Source organism: Hippocampus guttulatus, chromosome 12, assembly GCF_054856545.1.
Source record: "Hippocampus guttulatus isolate MCC_2025c chromosome 12, RoL_Hgut_1.0, whole genome shotgun sequence".
In the NCBI taxonomy this organism is placed as follows: Eukaryota; Metazoa; Chordata; class Actinopteri; order Syngnathiformes; family Syngnathidae; genus Hippocampus; species Hippocampus guttulatus.
Genome location: NC_141272.1, coordinates 16,870,510 through 16,892,394, shown reverse-complemented (window position 1 = coordinate 16,892,394; position 21,885 = coordinate 16,870,510). Strand labels below are relative to the sequence as shown.

Here is a 21,885-nt window from a genome sequence, read left to right as displayed (position 1 = left end):
TAATTTTTTTTTTGTGTGTGATTATTCAGGCACCACGATAGGCAGCAAAAGCCGTCTGGTGGGGTCCTTTTAGTCGTGGCTAAGCTAACCAGAAAACATGCCGACTGTCGGTGTAAGAAGGGATCTTCTTTTTAAAGCGTTGGGAAGAACCTATAGTAAGTAACACTGATGTGCTAATTTAACGTAAAACAACTATACGTGTTTTACATGTTACCGTTCCCCAAAACATCACCACAAGTATTCTGATTTTGCGCCAGATGGCACCTCGCTAAGGTATAATTAACACATTTACAATCTAAGAACATTTTACATTAAAAACAAAACACCTTCAAAATCAACACTGTATGTCCTCATTTGGGGTGACAGTAAAGTTGTTTGAATACTTAGTTGTCTAGTCTCCGGTGAATGTCAACGTCATTGCGTCATCCTCGGTGCATCATCATAAGGCAAATTTAAGATCAAAGACAAGGTGAAGACGCTGTTATGCATTGATTTCTTTCCTAAATATTTTAAAAATAAAATCCCTAGAAATGTCTTTATTTGTGTTTCACTGAGCATTTCAGCATTGGAATGCGTTACATGTCATACCACGATGAACTTTTTTTCCTCATGTGGACATTCACCCGGAAAATAAAAATAGAGCATGTTACCACTGTCTTAAAATGAATGCCTGATTTTCCCTTTCGTCCAGCTGATGACGAGTTTGACGAACTGTGTTTTGAATTTGGACTGGAGCTGGATGAAATTGTAAGTATACTTTATTTGATTGCACCCACTTAGTTTACTACTGTATTTGGAGTCAGTGAGTTAACTGAATACACCTTTTCGTATAGACATTTTTTTTAGAGCCGGAAAAATTGTAATAATTTTAATGGCTCAGATACCCAAATTAAAGAAGCTGCTTGAATTTTTGCATTAAACCATGATACATTATTTTGATTTTAAAACACTTGTAGGACATCCTTGACAAATGTTGAGATGGAAAGAAATGAATGCATGAGCGTGGAATCATCACAAATTATTTTTTGTAAAAATGTATTTTACAAGTGTAACTTGAACAAGAGCTTATAAATCGTTCACGTTTAATGCAAACAGAGGTTTGTGGAGCTCTTAGAATTGAACTCTGATATTTATCTAAAGTTTGTGCTCCTGATCCTTCTTCAGACCTCAGAAAAGGAGATAATTAGCCGTGAGCAGGGTGATGTCAAGGCAGCCGGAGCATCTGATGTTGTCCTTTACAAGATTGATGTACCAGCAAACCGCTATGACCTTCTGTGTTTGGAAGGTTTGGTCCGTGGGCTGCAGGTCTTCAAGAATAAGTAAGGCTTTGTCGGGCGAAATGATCACATTGGTCAAAATATTGTTGTTTGTTTTCTGATACTCAGTTCAAAGTTACTTTTCAGTGTACACGAACCATAGATTTTTTTTTATCCAGGATGGAGGCACCTCGGTATAGACGTGTTAGCCCGATGAATGGTGAGCCTCAGAAGCTCATTATTACCAAAGAGGTGGGTTTGAAAATTTTATGCAAACAGTGATCCAAAATATGTTTCAAGTTGGATGTTGTTGTCCTGTGCAGACAGCAGCAGTGCGTCCCTATGCTGTGGCAGCAGTTTTAAGGAACATCACATTCACACAGGAGCGCTACGATAGCTTCATTGAGCTGCAGGAAAAACTCCATCAGAACATCTGCAGGTGAGGTCAGCTGTCACAATTCGCTTGTGGAGAAAAAAAAAAGAGGCAACAAGTGATTTACGGGAATATTGGACTTTGAACGGGCACTACTGCATCACTACAGTGAATCAAATTAGATTCAACACAAATAACTCAATACACCTCTGTATGTACATTTTCTTTCCTTTTCAACTTGGGCAATGAACTGTCCAAACCAAAAGTTTGAGGGGAAAAAAAAAGAGAAAAATGTGTGTTGCTTTTCACACATCTATGTTTTGTGACAACAGTCTTGTCTTCTGTCAAGCAATTTTTATATTTTAAACAAAGCTACAAATCTTAGTTGCTGTGAGAGAATATTTTTTTTAATGTTAAATCGCACTGCTGTAGCGTCAAATTGTATAAATGTTTAATCACAAGGGAAAAGGCCTGCCACCATTACATACTATTGTTTTGAATGAATAAAGAATAAAAATTGAGACTTGCCATAGCATCGTTGCCATATCAGTACACAGTAGAATATATTTTCCTGTTGTTTCAAAGTCACAATTTTGATATCATGATAATGCATACCTATTAAAAATGCATTACAAAACTAGCCTGATGCTTTGAATGTCTTCCTGTTATCCTTTAGTATATTATGCCACAATTGAACTTTTATAACAATCCTTATGCAGAAAGAGGAGCCTTGTGGCAATTGGGACTCATGACCTTAACACCATCTCAGGTCCTTTCACGTATACCGCTAAACCACCCGGAGACATCCACTTCAAGCCCCTCAACCAGAGCAAAGAATACACTGCTACCCAACTCATGAGCCTCTACAAGGTTAATTAGCTGCTTATTTAAGATTGTTTTCCTTTGTTTTTTTCCCCTTGCTTTGTTGACCTTTTTGTCCTCTCTTGACTTAGACTGACAGCCACCTGAGACATTACCTTCATATTATTGAAGACAAGCCTGCCTACCCCATCATTTATGACAGCAATGGTATTGTCTTGTCGATGCCTCCCATCATCAACGGTGAGTATTTACCGTATATTGCTACTTAAACTTAGCTAAAATTGCAAGCATGACAAATGTCCGCTTGTAAAGTGTTGTATGAAGTTGTGGTGCTTGATTTAAAAAAAAAAATGCCAATCTCCGATGAAGATTATGCATCTCTGTACGTTGTAGCTATGATTTGAACTTTTTTGCGTAACTCGATTCTCTGGGTTGGCCTGCATGTCCTGTTCAGCATCTACATTATAAGACTTAAGACCACACCTTCCCCAATCACTTTGTATCCGAGATGAACAAAGACACCGTGTGCAAAAAGAGCTCAGTGTATGTTTAAATTTGGTGTTTAACGACGAATCGTGCTGATTTCAAAGTAATTAAATGCATTGTGTTCAAGATCATTGTTAGTAGCGTTGCTGTACTAAAGTCGATGCTTTTTTTTTTTTTTTTTTGGTCCTGATCGATATGGGTCGGTACTACAGAGCACTATTTCGATTCCAAAACATGTCTTTTTGCATTGTGACTGCGAGAGAGTGAAAAACACGCAAAAAATACATTTCTGGTTTGACGTGAGCTAAGACCCGACTGCACAGCCATTCTTCCGCCAACCCACACATACAGTCTTTGTAGTGTACCGTTACTAGGGATATTCGGGACCATGTTTTGTTTTTTTCTTCTGCAGATAGTAGTAGTACCGGTACTCTCATCTTCAATAGTCACAGGTACCAATACCAAGACTGTGTGTGGTGTGGGGGGGGGGGGGCAGACTGTTTTTAATTGGACAACCTTGAAATGCATTTCCAGTATTTGTTCAGTTTTAATGTGTAGCTATTTGTTTTTGCAGGGGATCACTCAAAAATTACACTGAAGACAAATAATGTTTTCGTTGAGTGCACAGCCACAGACCTGACGAAGGTAGAACTGAGTCCACAGGGAAATTTTGTTGACCATGCTGCCTTCTCTCAACCATTAAAATTTGCCCCTTCTCCAGGCGAAGATTGTGTTGGACATGATTGTGACCATGTTCAGCGAGTATTGCTCACAGCCTTTCACGTAAGTTACATCTTCTCACCAAATGAAAAAGTTCTTATCATTGTGTGGTGGAATGTGACAAATGGAATTGAAAAGGCATATTCTTGATGAAGTCATTCGATATCTTCTACCCCATATTCAGCGACATCACAGCTCCCAATCAGCCGTCGGCTGCACCTTATTATAATCAGTCTAACATCTTCCAAGGTCAAACTATCAAGAGTACTTGTAATCTCCCTTTTTGCATTGCTTTCCCGAACCTGACATCACTGCTTTGGTCACTGTCACCTCTCAAAAATGTTTCATATGTCTCCCATACCCTAATAATTGAATGTTTTGGAAAAACTTTTGACTGCTATGAAATGAGAAACGGTATCCAAACTTTTAAATGTTGGTGTACAGCATATCCACTGCACATTTAGTCCTCCAGATCTGCATCTGACAGCTAACTAGTGTCACGGCTTGAAAAAAGTGTTATTTCTTTGAGGAGCAATTTTGCTCAAATATCACTTTATTTAAGGATTAACGTAATCATTTTGAGCAGCATTTTTTGCAGGTTTAACCCGGGAGAAGCGAAGCAAGGATTTTATGAAACTGTAAAAATGTCACAATATAACGGGGAGGTTGAATGTAAGGGCAGCTCGGTTCTCCAGTGGTGAGCGCGTTGACCTCACAGTGCAGAGGTCGTGGGTTCGATCCTGGCTCCGGCCTTCCTGTGTGGAGTTTGCATTCTCTCCGGGCCTGTGTGGGTTTTCTCCGGGTACTGCGGTTTCCTCCCACATTCCAAAAACATGCATGGCAGGCTGATTGAACACTCCAAATTGTCCCTAAATGTGAGTTTGAGCACAAATGGTTGTTCGTCTTTGTGTGCCCTGTGATTGGCTGGCAACCGGTTCAGGGTGTCCCCCGCCTACTGCCCGAAGACAGCTGGGATAGGCTCCAGCACCCCCCGCGACCCTAATGAGGATCAAGCGGTTCGGAAAATGGATGGATGAAGGTTGAATGTAGGGCTGCAGCTATTGAGTAATTCAGTAATAGAGTGTCCTCCTGGAAATTCTTTGGAATAAAAGCGTTTTTGTCTAAGCTGTTTTCACCTGATACGTTTCACTTAAAAACGAACAGATCTGTCTCTCTCTCTCTCTCTCCTATACATATCCATTTTCTGATCCGCCGTCGCGGGGGGTGCTAGAGCCTATCCCAGCTGTCTTCGGAGGGTAGTCACTAAATTCACATTGGGTAGAGCTGCAAACTGTATTTTATTTATTATAAAGTTCTTTATTTGGAGCACAATTCACAAAACAGTAACTTACTCCAAAATATTTGCACTTTGTTCTTGAAATGCTCCCTGTCAGAGTGTTGACTGTGATTTTTGAACATATCAGGGCTGAACATTCAAGAAGTTATCAATCGTTCTTTCAATCTTATCATCCGCAGCTATTTCCACTCTATCTGATGGCCTGAGGTCGCTCACCTCGGCCTGTCACGATTAAAACATTTTTAGAATGACATATTTTCACGGAAACTATCATGATGAATGATGGTATCGGTGCTGTTGTTTTTTGTATGCTGCTGATACTATGATAGAGCACCTTCAATCGAGTATATCAATTTTTCACACAAATAACTTTTTTATTCTCACGAATCTTTATTACGGGCATTGTAATGTAGCACAATGTCAAGTCACATTTATTTAGATAGCCCTGAATCACAAACAGTCTCAAAGATCTTCACATGCCCACAATTGACAAGTATTCACGACACCCCCTGACTCTAACCCCTTGGAGGGCAAGGAAAAACTAAAAAGAAAACCCGTCTGAGGAAAAATGAGAAACCTTGTGAAGGGGACGCAGATGGGAGAAGCCCCTTCCAGGATGACCAGGCTGCAATGTATGCCGAGTGGGCAAACATTTGACACAATGTTGTTGAACTAAACCAGGAAAGAGCTGAGCCTGAAATACCAACATAAGTTCTGAGGCCTTTTAATAGTATGTTGTGATCGACGGTGCCAAAGGCAACGCTAAGATTGAGTAATAATAATATTGATGAGGTGTTCGAGTCCACAGCTAGAAGATCATTGGTCATTTTAGCAAGGGCAGTTTCAATAAAATGGTCCGCCTTAAACCCAATGAGATTTGTATCATATCATTACACTTAAGGTTGAAAGCCCCCGGGTAAGTCCCAAATCTATCGGGTTGCTATTTTTATGGGTCGCTTCGTGATCTACGTAAAACCAAAAGTATCAATTGTCTGAAACTCCGCGGTAAGGGGTTCCGTCGGGAGTATATTAAAGTCACCCATTATTAGTATATTATCTCCGTGAGCACCAAGTCAGCCCCAAATTAAGAAAAATCATCTGGAAAGCCAGTGCAAGGGGCAGAAGGCCGATAAATCACTGAAAGATAAAATGGCCACGAAGCTGTGGATCGCACAACAAGAGCTTCAAAAGTTTTAAAACTGTTGTTTGAGCGAGGACTAAGTTTTATTCGGAAATAATGGCAACACCCCCACCCTTCTTACGAGGGGTGCTACATGTGAACTCACAAAATTTGGAGGTGAAGCCTCATTTAGTGGTTCTCATTGGGTTTTAACCGGGTCACGCAAAGACCGATCATGTTAAGATTATGATCTCTCATGAGGTCATGAACTAACAGGGCTTTCAAAGAGAGTGATCTACGATGCATAAGACTGAGTTCAATAGAGTAAGCTGATTTGAGCTCTTTGATATTACAGGGATCCTAGTCACAATATTAATATTGTGTTGTTGTGGTCTCGTATTGTTCAACTAAAGGCCATACGGGAGGTTACAAACGTAGGAGTCAGATACAGGGAAACTCCTCTACAATGAAACCTACATGGGCGAAAATACCCCCTAGTGTGAAAAATCTTCATGCATTAAAGCCATTCCCACTTTTCCGGTCCCCCTACAACGAAAAACCCCCCCTGTTGCATTATACGAAATGTTTTTCTCTACCCTTGCCTCGCAACGAGATTCACTACAATGAAAACAAGCCTTCTGCAAAAGTCTCATCCAACCTCAGCCTACAGCGACTGCTACTGCTTAGCTCTGAAACAGCAACAGCAAACACCCATGGTTTACACATGCGCAGTAGTACAGAAAGTATTTGTTATTGTTAGTTTCAGACGTAGCATGAATGGCTAAAACGGCTATAAAAACTGACCTTTGCAGACCAAGGAGTGAAGAAAAGAAAAGCTTTAACGCTTGAAGACAGGATAAAAGTAATAAAAATGAAAGATGGAGGAAGCAAAGTAAAAGACATTATGCAAGAAATTGATGTATGTGAAAGTGAATGCTGATCGTAAATTTGGCAATTTCTTTCCCTTTTAGTTTCTTTCTACGCTGGCTATATGAAGTGACAAATAAGTCAATGCTCATATATATGCACTATTGGAGTAAAAGTAGAGTACACATACGTTTGTGTGTGTGTGTGTGTGTGTGTGTGTGTTTACATCTGAGATCAATTTGTTGTAGTGAAAAGTCCCTCGTTGTGAAAAGTTTCTTGCTGCAAATATGATTTCGTTGTAGAGGACTTTCACTGTAGTTAACTTGTCTCGTCGCACCACCACAGTAGAAGACATGCCAGTACATAATGCAGCAATAGGTAGTGTATCAGTATAGGTAAAATAACTTGTATAACTAAAAAAATATAGAAATAAAGCAGACTCAGACTCTCTTCACTAAAATGACACTTACTTCAGCAAATATTGGACATTTAGAGAAATTTCCTTTTTTCATTGGATGTTTGACTTTAATGAACTTTTACAACACTTGTTTTAAGAGTGGACCAGTTTAGTTATTCATGCTTATCTTAAGCTCTGTGCCAAATGTTCAATATTTGCTTAAATAACTGACATCTGTGGTGATTGTAATAAGTTAGCCACACAGACGGTTCATGAGTGACACGTCAGTAACGCCACGTCAGCTTGGTAAGATGTCTGAGAAGCAATCTTTGATGGAAGTTTTGTTCTTAGCGCTATCTGACTGCATTGTACAAAGGGCTTGACAAAATAAAACATTTGAAAAACTATGCCGTACTAAAATAGCATTCGGGAGACATGTACACAAGCTAGCTTCATGAATCAAACAACAGACATGAATATAATTGGTAGATATGTCACGCTTGTGTCTACGGCGATGCTAAGTTAATGTGCATGCTATCCACAATTTTTTACCCCTGCCAAAATGGTCACCACAAAGGTGTATGTCCAATTATTACCTGTTTGTTAGTTTGCTCCAGTCTTCTTATACTGTATATCTGGCAACAGTGGCACAACCCGGAAATAAGTGTACTCTGCTGACTGCAGCACAATGCCAATAATAAAACATCAGCTAATTCTAGACCTGGTTTATACTTTGCCAACTACAAAATGCCGTTTTGAATTGACTGCATACAATTTTCTCTCTACTAAATCCGGTGTCTGTTAAATCAAGATTCTGCTATATTCTGAAGTGATATATCTCGACTGAGAGACGACACTGATATCTTGGTGAGGGGCTAAGTTTAGTCCGGGTTGTTGTGGAGAGTTTTCACATAATATACACATGTACGGACTGGGCATGTATTTTTTATTTATTTATTTTTTGTCTAACTCAAATAATCGATGAATTTGAAATTATTTAACTGTGGCACACAGTGAGTTGTATATTTCTGATTTAATTAAGAGACAATTAACCATTTTTAGTGGGTGGATGGTTGCGTGTATGCCAATTACTCGCAATTGACAGAAGGACCCTTTGTGGGACACCACTCAATACCAATCTGCCCAAACTTTAATTGTTAGTGGAGGTCACATTTAATAGCAGATCTGGTTAGTGTTGTTGTATTAAGATTTAAAAAAATAAAATAAAATATTTCTCCCATTTGCTTTTTCAGTGTCGAAGAGGTTGAAGTGGTGAATGCTGATGGCACAACCTGCAAATATCCAGTACTGTATTCATTGCAGTTATCCTCCAATCACCCATTACACACAAATCACCTCTAAATCCCCTGCTCCCGTTGTCTGCTGTAATTTCTAGGAGCTGGCTTACAGGAAGGAGAAGCTGTCCTGCAAGTTTGTTAATAACAAAGTTGGGATCAAGTAAGATTTTCAAACATACCCACAACAAGCAGTCATCTTTCTTGGGGGGCGGGGGTTTCTTTTTGCAGTCCATTTCCTAAGTCAACATTTCAACATGTTTACTTGGAAAAGCAGAACCTGTTCCTCAGATCCTCTGGGAGTTGACTTGTACACATTTTGTTTTTTTCTTCAAAGTGAGTCAACAGAGAATATCGCCCAGCTCCTAACACGGATGTGCCTGCGTTCTCGGGCTACTGGTGTTGGCGATGAAATAGAGGTTGAAATCCCACCCACCCGCTCAGATGTCATCCATGCCTGTGATATCATGGAGGATGCAGCCATGGCTTTTGGCTTCAACAACATCACCCGCACCACACCACAGACCTACACCATAGCCAACCAGGTACGCAAGTTCAACATACATGTACGACAGGGGTCACCAACATTTTGCCCGCGGGCACCAGGTAAGTACCAACGAAAATCCCTCAGGCCTGTTCCAAATACAGCTCACCAGTGCTGAAGCATTGTGATTTTGGAGGGAAAAAAACATCATTAAAAATGAAATGTCAACAGTGGAAGAGATGTTTAGAAATAAAATGTTGCATACAGTACAGAAGGACTTAAAACCATTCGTAGATACGAACAAACGCTTACTGGATGTCCATAAATGTGTGTAAAATGATGTAGTGCACACCACATGATACTGTACAGCAGCGGTCCCCAAACCCGCGGGTCATTTGGTGCCGGGCCGCACAGAAAGACTAAATAACTTACATTACTTCCGTTTTATTCTTTCATTTCGGAATCTGAAAGATGTTTTATTTTGAAAAATTACAGGATTCTTTGTTATATCCGTCTACAGTATATCACTCTTGACGCAGGTGAAGGCGGCGCTTCTCGGTCACGTGATCGGTTACCGCTAAAATGAAACCCAAGAGATAGCAAAATTAGTAAAAAAACAAACGTCTTTGAAAAGGGGAAGGGGAAAAGGCCCAGCCAGGAGACAGAAGAGGAGCCTATGACTTCCTAGAAAAAGGTTACATTTAATAAGACAGTATCAGGAGTCCTATTTAAGATACGGATTTATCTCAAAGGGAGATTCCCACGCACCAACCTACTCTGCATAATATGCGGCGATTGTGAGTCATATTTTTCATGCACTTATTTGCACTGTATCTTATTTTGAAGGCACGTTTAAACATTACCATAGTGACCAGTGAGTGTTACGGCCAGATACACATTCCTCGTGTCATGATTTGTGTTTATTATTATGTTATGAAAATACCACCGTTTTCATGCAGGTCATATCATATTATTTTGTTGTATTTATCCACCACACCTTAAATATTGTCTGACATTAAACCGGTCATGGGCGGCCCGGTGGTCCAGTGGTTAGCGCGTCGACCTCAGAGTGCGGCGGTCGTGGGTTCGATCCCGGCTCCGGCCTCCCTGTGTGGAGTTTGCATGTTCTCCCCGGGCCTGCATGGGTTTCTCCTCCCACATTCCAAAGACATGCATGGCAGGCTGATTGAACACTCAAAATTGTCCCTAGGTGTGAGTGTGAGCGCGGATGGTTGTTCGTCTCTGTGTGCCCTGCGATTGTCTGGCAACCGATTCAGGGTGTCCCCCGCCGACTGCCAGAAGACAGCTGGGATAGGCTCCAGCACCCCCCGTGACCCGAGTGGGGATAAAAGCGGTTCGGAAAATGAATGAATGAATTAAACCGGTCCGCGGGGCAAAAAAGGTTGGAGACCGCTGCTGTACAGAACTAGTTGCCCTTTCTGCCGCAGTCAGTGCCAAGCAGCACGCACCGCTTCATTGTTGACATGCATTTCCAACACTCATTTACGATGAGAACACGAAGACCAGTTTGCCGTCTGTTGTTAAACACCACAAAGAAGTAGGAAGACCACAAGGCCGTCGATTCCTCTGCAATTCCTTCATCAGCACCTACCCGGTTTCCACCTGAGCAGTCTAACCTGAACTTGCACTCATGGAGGAATCCACCGAACATAAGACATCTCCGGTGACTCTGCCTATCACCAGAAATCACTTCTCATTTCTCCTTGTCCGTCTACATCTGTCTGAACATGGTGAAAAGTGGTCATGTTTTGCGACACCGCTCTTGTCTCTCCTTTGGCACCACACTACATTTTTTTACTTTTTTTTTTTTTTCATCAAACTCAAAATGGCAATTACCGAAATAGATTAAAATTGAATATGTAACGATTTAGGAACAATTTAGCTTGCAAACCTGGGGTCCCATTTTGTTCCGATCTTGGGGACCTCCTGCATTGGTATTTATCTGGTTCCTAATTATTGTGAGAAATCTTCAGTGTTTTCATGCCATTTGCCTTTTGATTATTTTCAACTTATATTATGGCACACTCTAAAAACAACTTTCGCTGCATACGAAGTGCTGTATGTGGAGTTAGAAGACATATTTTTTTTAAAAAAGTTAAAAAATAAAGTCTTTAGGTACATAAAAACAGGAAACACCACAAAATACTAAAATGTTATATCCGAGTCAAAAGCTATAGAATGAAAAGGTGATGAGTTTTAAAAATTGAATTAAAATGTAAAAAGATATTTATATAATGAGACATTGTTTATGTTTGCATTTTTTAATTATTATATGTGTTATATATTAAGATAATTTATCAATTACTTGGTTAATTGCACTGTGCCCCGTTTTAACTCTGGTAAATGTTTTTTTTTTTAATCACTAATCATAAACTTACAACAATGGCTTATAATTCAATGTAATTTGAGCAAATGTGTTATTTCAGAAGTGTATCAAACTTGTGTCCCTTCGCACTAATCAGTAACCAAGAAGTCTCTCTCACTCTCCAACATGTTGGTGACCCTTGGGATATGATATCAAATGTAGACGCCACTGAATGCACTGCCATCAAATATTTGTGTTCTTCTTTCTATGGTAATAGTTTCCGCTGAATAAACTGACAGAGCTGTTAAGACACGACCTCGCAGCTGCGGGTTTCACCGAAGCCCTCAACTTTGCTTTGGTAAAGCGCACGAAACAATTTGCAAACGTGTTTGCCCTCATTGGAAAGACGAGTAACAAGAATTTCCCAACGCCTCTCCTGTAGTGCTCCCAAGAAGATATCGCCGACAAGCTTGGTAAGAAGATCTCAGAGACCAGGGCTATTCACATCTCCAATCCCAAGACTGCAGAGTTCCAGGTGATCAACAGTGAAAGTAACTCTTTTGCCGTTCAGACTGTTTTGCCTGTCCATACCCGGAAATAATGACGCCAACTAGGTGTGTTTTGAAGTTGGGTTGTATTCCCGCCATAAGAGGGGCCTCTCTGACTTGATGAAAATATTCTATCCCTTTTCTTAAAAACACTATTCTTTTGCTCCACCAGGTGGCACGCACCACCCTGCTGCCTGGCCTGTTAAAAACAATTGCAGCCAACAGGAAGATGCCCCTGCCCCTCAAGCTTTTTGAGATATCTGACGTCGTGCTGAAGGATGACACCAAGGGTAGGGTCAGAATGGGTCAAGTCACTAACGTAGCCATGCCGAACAATTGCCCATATTACAGAGAAACAGTTGTATCATTTTGTGACTGAGGCGATGTGAATTTTAATCAAAGCTAAACACTACGGGGAGCAACTTGTCTCAAAATGATTCACACAAGTAGATCAGTGATTTTCACGTGTTTTTTCTTTTTCTTTTAAATACGCTGCGTTTGCATTAATCTTGACTGATCATTTGTAAATATTCAATTCTCCTTGTCAATTGTGTGTTTGTGGATCACGGGGCACGGCATTTATTTTTGACACAAGCATCACGTAGTGTCAAGATACTCACACACACAGATTCGAAACATTCACATGTGGCAAGGCCTCCTCCGTCATTGAACGGGGATTTGCATGGACAGATATCCATGTGGTAAACATAGAAGTGGCCAAACATGACAAATATCATTTTAAAATGAATAATTGCGGTTTTGAGGCATTCATTTTTGTCGACAAATGTTTGATGGCAACTTAGACGAGTTGGCGTCCCCCGCCCCAGCTTTATAGAATCATGCACTAGTTTAAACTTTTTTTTATAAGCTAAAGAGGCATATTGCAATTGAAATTTAAGATTCTAGTTTACTTTGGCATTGTACCGATTTACTGAAATTACAGGTGGCAGTTACATGCATTTTTGACCTCACTATAAAGACTTCTTCCATGAAACCAGCCAAGAAAAATGGTCAATAGAAAATGTACAATTATATCTAAATATATTCATTTATACAACAAAATGTAATTATATCCTGGTGGCTATCCTCCCTCCAACCAGATGTTGGGGCAAGGAACAGTCGACATATTTGTGCCTTGTACTACAACAAGAGTCCAGGCTTCGAAGTGATCCATGGCCTACTGGACCGCACCATGCAGCTGCTGGCGGTGAAACCCACCCGAGGAGAGGGCTACCATATCCAGGCTGCAGACGGTAAGGGGTTCTTGGTCTTCCTCCCACATTTCAAAAACATGCATGCCAGGTTAATGGAATGCTCGAAATTATCTATAGGTGTGAGAGTCTAAATGGTTATTTATGCACTGCTATTGGCTGGCGACCAGCCGAAGGTTTAACCCAAAGTCAGCTGCGATAGGTTCCAGCACACCTGCGACCTGGACAAAGATAATCGGCTTATGAAATGGATGCGTAGCTTGTGTATTGTACACGTTGCACAATGCCGCTGTCTGGCAGAAACCATATATGTTCAAATATGATTTAAAAAAAAAAAAGTGCATCCATACAAATGGTCCATCATCACTTCGGCTCATATTTTTACGCAATATTAACCAATTCAAAGTAGTATCTTGACAACAACTACAATGCCGCTCTTGAACACAACTTATATTTGAGAGGTCTTGCAAAACTACATCTGTGTCCTTGTTCAGCGAAAGCTGTGTGGTGTCGCCTCGAACATCTGTATGGTTTTTAGACAATGAGTGAAAATAGTAATCTTAGCTACTTTTTATTTTGCTGGGGGGGGGGGGTTGTTTCAAATTGATTCCTATGGTAGTTTGTTACAGAAGGTCCCATGTGAATCACGGTGCAAGTCTCAAATCTCATATTCATTTGCGCTTAATAGACAAGGTTAGTCGGCGCATCGTTTTATTGATTGCATCGCTCATGGCTTAAGACTTTTAAGAAGGCACTTGTGAACATGATGGAATACATACGTTTGCTTTTGTGACACACGTTTGGTTTATTCGGCTTCTTCTTGGTGGGGGCTCGGCATGACAGCAGACGTTTGAAGTGCTTGGCTGCCATTGGCTCGGTCTTTGTACTATCAATAATAGGGGCGCAAATTTGCTTTTTTGAAAATGTTATTTTATTTATATATTTATTTTGACCGATTAAGGCTTCGTCTTGACGGTCGTCTGTTTTTGTTATACTTTGGACATATACTGTCGCAGGTTTGAAGCGCATACAGATTCCACCTGAACATATTTAGGTTCTTGTATCCAAATACACATACATTCAGTTTGGGCTTCCCTCTCCCGCTTCTTGTATTCGCCCATGGCCCACCCAGTCATTTATCCCTGCTCCCTTTGACAAGCATGCTCCAAGGGCACACTTTAGGTGATCAAATCAATTGGGGCTCAGGTATCGATGTGAGCAGAGGCAAGATAGATAGAATTCAAGGAAGAGCAGCATGTATGAGAAAAAAAAAAACAGAAGTGGTGCTAACAGCGGAACTGAAGGTGCTGTCAAGAATGGTCATGTAAGCGTGTGCTGTAAACCTTGCAGAGTGGTGAAAATATGGCAGCGAGGGGGGGTGGGGGGGCAGATTATTGTGTCCAATAATACACGGACAACAACTGCTTGATAAACATCAGCCGACTATTATTCATCGTAGATATTTTAAAACTACGCACACTAACATCGATATTTTATGGCACTGTTTCATTACCTTCACAATCAGTTGACTCAGAATACAACATACGACGACACCATGACGTTGTGAGTGATATTTCAAACTGTTCTTACACGGTCAGTGGTACTGTTTGGGGACCACTGCTATTAACTCATTCAGTACCAGCCAATTCTAGACCAAGTCTGAAAAGACATGAAAACGTCTTTGGGACTGAATGAGTGAAGTAAAATAAATAATAACAATAATTCTAAATTGTGCTTGTCCATTGTTGGAATGTCAGTGGAAAGGATATTTCAAATGCGTATGGCATTCGCATAAAAAGTTCATGTTTGTCGATAATGAATTTGAAAACATTATTTTTCAAATACAATTAATAACTTAAAAAAATAAAAACCGACATAATTTAGCTCGTCATCATGTTCTTTGAACGTGTCACTAGATAACCGGAACGTGTGTGTCAATTTGGGGCTAACCTGCACAATGATATACACACAAAGCGACACTGAACGGAATGCATCTCTAGCGTTAATCCTTAAAGAGTGAAGCCATACCGTTTCCAGACAATACTGTGAAATAAGTCTACGTTGGCGAACAAGTGGGATCAGGAAGCGCAGCAGACAACATCATGTCTGCCATGTCACGAGCGAGTTACACACGCATGTACAATGCTGGAATTAAGTCTTCTTACTTTACGCGCATGATGATCAGAGTGCTGCTTTGCGGTTTAATTTACGAGCGCAGACTCGGATTATGGACGTAATGCTGCCGCAACCTCTGGGGATGGCGGAGGTTTGATCGAAAGCAGATCTTCCCTCGGGCAGTTCAATTCATTTCGCACTTCCTGCTCATTAAAAATGCTCAGCACGGCATAGGTTTTTTTAAAATCACCTGTGTGGCATGTCTCATCTCCAACTATAAATCGCTCCTTGTCCCGGAAATGTTCACTGCACACACATTGGTCCTTGTGCACACTGTTGGTCTTTAAATATTAACTTTACATTTGTAGTATTTCAACTGTATAGCTTATACTTGGAATTTATGGTATCCCAGAACGTGCACAATAAAATGCGCATTGAAAATTTTGTAGTTTTTGCAAGTATTTATCAGTAAGACAGTGAAACTGGAGCAAAGGGGCAATATTTACCGTGCCAGTCAAATTGACATGCACCCCTAAATTTTCTTCCAGCACTCCAAAATATTTAAGTGAAGCGCGACTGTGCTCCTGGTAAAATATGTGCATCTGTCCAAACACTTGATGTAACTCTAAACTTACCACGAGAGCACTGACCATTACAGATGGCGTGAATACAGTATGATGCTTTAGAGAGATGTCATTAAATGAGCAAAATAATTCCACATGGCAGCCATTGGGGAGGTTACCGTCAATTAAACCACTGGGGCAACCCTGGCCAAGTAAACTTGTGTAACGTTTAATATTTGTATTGTTTGTGTATTGCTGTTAATGTTTGTGGGGTAACTTGTATGCCGTTTGAGTCTGCGCATCCCGCGGTTGGTCAATGCGGGCCCTAAGTGTGAGCAGTCATATTGGGCATCGCTCATTTTTGCAAAGTTTGGTACGCTGATTAATATTTTTGTCAAGATTTCATTTTCAAGTGATTGTCGAGAGTCTTATTTCAATCTTTCTCAGATGGGTCTTCGAAACCGTAGCCAATGTCCTCTTGTCACTGTGAGCGCAGACCGTTGAAGAAAGGGCGGAAAGTGGTCTGGTTCAATTTTCAATGACTGACTGATCATTGAAGATGCTGCAGATGTATTTCTACCGCTGTCTTTGCTTTCTGTTCAAAGTACGAGTACATGTGAGCTAAGACAAAATGAAACCATTTTGATAAAGGAACAGCTTTTTTTTCTCTCTTCCTACGTATGTACTGTACTGTGAGCCGTGGTGTCTGAAAACCCAGCAGTGGACTTCAGTGGAATGCCATGTCTCTTGTGTGTGGGGGATGTTGTCATAGCAACTCCCATATCCTGTGAATCACAAATCAGTATGATTATCAGTCACTATTTTCAAGCAAGCTGAGCCAATTGTCAGTCTCCCTTTTAACGGCAGATGGCTTTGGATATTGTTTCCTCACATTAGATTCACTAGAAATCTTTTGTGAAATTAATAAGATATGAAGTCCAATTATGGTTCCATGGCCACAGAGGTATTTGTTATGGAGTAATGTCTAACCTTTTTTTTTCCTAATATATACTGTATATATATATCGCTCTCTGCTCACTGATGTTGAATAAAAGACATCAACTGGTACTACCCAGCCCGACAAAACTCTGCCGCTTTAATCACCAAATGTCTGGAAGCGATTCCCCTGCGCTTAGGTCACAAACTTTGGGTTTAAAATAGGTGAGCGGAGAGTTGAGCAGTGAAAGATAATGTGGGAAAATAATTGACTGATGAGGGCAAATAAAGCTCTCATGACAGACACTAGACCACCATTGACGCTGTGACTGACCTCTCTGCTCTCTCTTTCTGTTTCTCCAACAACATGAAATGGGATGGCGAAGTGAGACTTTCCGCAACACGGCTCCCCCCAAAATGTGTTTTTGATTAATAATAATTTTTCATGATTCATGTTGCAGTTCCGAGTAAAATAAGTCATAAACAGGCTGTACTACATATGCAAAAGTACTGGAGCAAAAAAATGATGGTGCCGCAATGTCTGCTGTGAGAATGGCCATTACAATAATAACGCTAGCGTTGGCCTCAGACACTTATGATTTGACAACAGAGTCCACTTCATATGGCGAGGACCTTGCCAGAAGTGGAAGTAAGCCGGAACGTGCCGCAGTCTGTCAGTACAGTACAGTCATGCTATCGTAAAGTCATAGTTACAGTGATTATTTGTATTCTAAACAATAGTAAGTTCAGTGCTGACTGAGCATACAATACAATACAATACATGCTGAGCATGCCTTCTGACATATTCTGACATCAGACACAATTCCTAATCTCGAAATGTCATTTGCCAGGTCCCTCGTAAACTGATAACATCAACATGTATGTGTAAAGAGAGCATTCTTGCTCACTTCCGTTTGGCATTGCAGATACCATTTTTACACCATGTCTTCATGAACATGTCCGGCTTGAATACTTTTACTCGGGAGCAATTAGTACTGTATTTTCCGCACTATAAGGTGTTTCAGAGTATAAGGGGCATCTTCAATGAATGGTTGATGTAAAAACTGCTTTCATATGCAGTCATAGCTTGGTTTTCAACCATAATCCGTTCCAGAAGGCTGTTCGAAAACCGATTTGTTCGAAAACCGAAACCACGATCTTTTTTAAAAAAAAATCTTTATTGAACACGTCTGCTCACAATGGAACGCTACACGAGGAAGCGTCACTTCCTCGTCTACCCGAGGAAGTGTCACTTCCTCGTGTAAGGAAGGGGAGAGGAGTCAAGTGGCGCATTCAAGTGAGTTTAGTCGAGAACCGATTTTCGGTCGTAATCCGAGGCATAAAAAACTCGAAAACCGATTTGGGTGAGAACAGCGACGTTCGAAAACCGAGGTTTGACTGTATAGGGTGCGCCGCATTATAAGGCGCATAGAATAGAAGCTACAGTAGTGGCTACGGTTGCGTTACACATCCATTTGATGGAGCTGTGCTGAAGTGAATACAATACAATGCAGCTTTATTTACATAGCACTTTCACAACCGCTGCAGCTGTAACAATGCGCTTTACAGAGCATTTAAAATACTACGTCCAAGAAATCAGAATATTGATGAATATATAAGGTGCATCGGATTATTAGGCGCGCGGTCAGCTTTTATTAAATTGAATGCTTTTAGATGCACCTCATAGTGTGGAAAATACGGGATGTGTTTCATTTGGCTGATGTCAGTGACGTACTGAGTGGTCCGTCGGTAGTAATAATCGCACCGATGGACAAAGCCCCACTTGTCAGTCTGTTAATCTCGATTTTTAATCATTTTTATATTAAATTTGTCGTCATTTGACAGCAAAACGGGCTTCCGTCAGTAATGACAGAATACCCAACTCCTGATCAGAGAAAAGTCATCCTACCTTAACTGGACAAATAAGTCAAGGTTATTGTTGACAACTATCAACATCAAGTCGTAAAGTGCAACTCCTTGGGGGTTCTCCAATTTAGCATTGAAGTAGCAACAAGAGTGTATCCTGTAACAGCATCACTTGCCTCTTGGAAAGATGACTCGGCAAACATGTACAGACATGGCTCGGGTGACAGAACTTTCTTTTGGGACAATATAGGCCGCCATCATCGTTTGAGTGGGTGAATTAAACAATAGTGTGAGGGAAAAAAGAAAAAAGCTTTGCAAAAGTACATTGTGCCACCACAATGCCCACATCATGGTCTCTATTGCAGAGTTTCATCTATGGTGGTTGGGTGATTCTGGCACGTTCGCTGGAGTCACAACCTCGGAATCGGGGCAAAACTGCATCAGTAGTGATGATTGTTTCTCTTATTCCAGATTCCACTTTTTTCCCCGGGCGCTGTGCGGAGATCTTTGTCCATGGAAAAAGCGTTGGACATCTCGGGGTCCTCCACCCACAAGTCATTAACAACTTTGAGCTGACGATGCCCTGTGCCGCCCTTGAGATGGACCTCGAGCCTTTCCTGTGAATTCCTCTTTTTCTGCGCTCAACTTGCAAACTAGAATAAGGCAATGCCATTCTTAAATTGTAGTAGCGGAAATACATTTGGAAGTATGCCAGTGAATGAGGACAATAAAAGAACCAGCGCCAGAGTGTTGAGCCGCTTCGTTTTGTACGTTAACGTCATTGAGCCCTGTTTACTTCCACTCTGACTCACTCCACGGCACAGGTGTCAAACTCAAGACCAAGGCCAGCCATGTCCCGCCGCATCAGTTAATCTGGCCCACGTTCCCAAGTTTCTTGCGAAAATACCCCAAATTGCAAATTGTCGTCACTTTTAACAATGTGGCGATATTTCAAGCTTTTTTTTGTTCACAATCCCCCTTTTAAAATAAATGTAATATTTGAACAGTTTTTCTGTTGACTCCTGAGTTCAAAACGTTTGTTGTGTGTATTTGTAATATGAGGCGTGCATGAATTTTGTTTGGTTTCACAGTCATAATAGCCCACCGAGGCAAACCATAACTACGATGTGGCCCCCGATAAAAAATGAGTTGGACACCCCTGCTCTCGGGTGTTTGTCAATGACGTCAACTGACCTACATGTGTGCTCTTTTTCACGGCTTGTATGTGCATCTATTCTAAGCTCATCCTGTTTTGTCGCTTGTGGTTTTTCTAGTGGCCACACGGCTGAAACGCACCTCACCCATGAGGTCCCCCTCCAGGAAGTTATCAGACACAAGTTCCCCGCTGAAGTAAAAGCCCCACGAGCTTCCACGTCCTCCAAAAGTGTGTTTGGGGATTTGAGCACACCCAAGGCTCTCAAAGCCCTCAATGATTTCCTTTCAGACAAAAGCTACATCGAAGGCTTTGTAGCATCTCAAGCTGACGTGGCCGTCTTTGAGGCCATCGCCTCTGCTCCCTCACCGACTTTCTGTCATCTCCTGCGCTGGTACAACCACATCAAATCCTTCCACGGGGAAGCTGACCTCCCTGCGGTCAACAAACAGTTTGTGCTGCCAGATACTCCTCCCACATCCACCAACAGCGACGAAGACCTAGACCTCTTTGGCTCCGACGACGAAGGCGACGGCGCAGAAGCAGCGAAAATGAAAGAGCAGAGGCTCGCAGAGTATGCGGCCAGGAAGTCCAACAAACCAGCAGTCATCGCCAAATCCTCCATCCTTCTTGATGTCAAACCCTGGGATGATGAGACGGACATGGGCAAGATGGAGGAGTGTGTCCGCAGTGTCGGCATGGACGGGCTGTTGTGGGGACAGTCCAAGCTGGTCCCGGTGGGTTATGGAATCAAGAAGCTCCAAATAGGATGCGTGGTAGAAGATGATAAAGTGGGCACGGATCAGCTGGAGGAAGCAATCACCGCGTTCGAGGAATATGTTCAGTCTGTGGACGTGGCTGCCTTTAACAAGATCTGAATGAAAGGGGAGCACACGGCCGCTTGGCTACCCTTTGTTTTCACACTGATACAATGAGGATCAACCATGCAGAAGAACCAGCTTCTCAGGGTGTGGTCACACTCCACTGGTTTGTTTCACTTCAAATGGACACTCGCGTGGTTTGTTTTGTCAAGTGCAAACCCTCCTCTTGAGTAATCTCAGTCCGCTGGTGTGGTTCAGGTCTCTTCACCCTATCATGTTTTTCTTTATAGATATTTTTTAAAAAAGGTTTTACCTCATCGGTGACATCTCAGCCGGTAAAAATAATAGCAGCACAAAGTGAACCAGAACCAAATGTGTGATGCAAAATGCATCTGATCATTTTCTGTGTTGTCCAGCACACCCAAATTACAAGTGTCAGCTTATCCTTAGCTATCCTCTCCTGATTGTTGGATTCCCATCTGAAAAGAAGTCAATAAAGCTTTAAACTTTCAATGCTTTTTTTTTTCTTTCAGTTCTTTTTGTGAGCTGAAAATTTTCTCTCCGTAAGTGAAGTTAATAAGGAAAGCATGCTGACAAAGCCATCTTTCAAAGTAAGGCTGACAGGCACGCCATCGTTCCTTCAAACATCACTGTTCGCCCAAAATATTGGCAACAAGGATGATGACTTGTAGAAACTTGCAGGATAATTATGATTAACATCCCTCTCAAACAATTCTGTTCAACCGGTTCTGTTTTATGCAATCTTGGCTCTGGTCCTTTATTGGAGCCACAGCATAAGTGCTTGCTTGCAATGAGAACGTGATCACTCGTGTGTCTTTACAGTAATTATATGAGAAGATGACTGTATATTGCCCAACGCTTTTCTAGTAACACACTTTCACATGCCAACATAGAAACACTGAAGTCATTGTTGATCCCACCCTTATATGTGTTTGGGGGTAGCGACCGGGTCACTGTGCAAATGGCAAAAATCTGTGTGCAATTGATGACCAGTTAAATATAATGGAAATGTGTTTGTTTGCCTTTTCAAACCCAACACATAAAAAACCCAGAAAAAACAGGAAAAAAACCCCCATCTGGAAATACGCAAGTTTGCAGGTGTCAACAGTGAGTATGTGTGCTTCAATTGAATTTCAGAGATGGTACAAATTGTCCTGCTTTAAGAAGAATGCAATTTTTTCAATCGACCAACTTTCAGCGGGCAAAAA

At 41.3% G+C, this 21,885-nt stretch overlaps 1 protein-coding gene across 2 annotated transcripts; it reads left to right on the top strand.

The window, feature by feature from the left end:
- The first annotated feature begins 35 nt into the window (after positions 1 to 35).
- farsb (phenylalanyl-tRNA synthetase subunit beta) lies at positions 36 to 21,169 on the top strand. Of its 2 annotated transcripts, none has more exons than XM_086124941.1 (18): positions 36 to 155; positions 692 to 747; positions 1,165 to 1,319; positions 1,436 to 1,508; positions 1,580 to 1,695; positions 2,349 to 2,499; positions 2,583 to 2,691; positions 3,512 to 3,582; positions 3,659 to 3,720; positions 8,592 to 8,643; positions 8,735 to 8,796; positions 8,971 to 9,178; positions 11,721 to 11,801; positions 11,886 to 11,978; positions 12,164 to 12,281; positions 13,092 to 13,244; positions 19,154 to 19,301; positions 19,957 to 21,169. In XM_086124941.1, exons 1-18 carry the CDS (start codon positions 98 to 100, stop codon positions 20,711 to 20,713), a joined length of 2,523 nt encoding a protein of 840 aa, XP_085981067.1. In that variant the 5' UTR covers positions 36 to 97; the 3' UTR covers positions 20,714 to 21,169. The 2 variants fall into 2 exon arrangements, with proteins under 2 accessions (XP_085981067.1, XP_085981068.1); XM_086124942.1 differs by having other exon boundaries at positions 19,154 to 19,345; positions 19,957 to 20,104.
- Positions 21,170 to 21,885: the final 716 nt, after the last annotated feature.

Coding starts and splice junctions, on each gene's coding strand:
- farsb (XM_086124941.1), top strand. CDS start 98: ATGCCGACTGTCGGTGTAAGAAGGGATCTTCTTTTTAAAGCGTTGGGA. Junction 2,500..2,582: donor AACTCATGAGCCTCTACAAG/GTTAATTAGCTG, acceptor CTCTTGACTTAG/ACTGACAGCCACCTGAGACA. Junction 13,245..19,153: donor CCATATCCAGGCTGCAGACG/GTAAGGGGTTCT, acceptor CTCTTATTCCAG/ATTCCACTTTTTTCCCCGGG.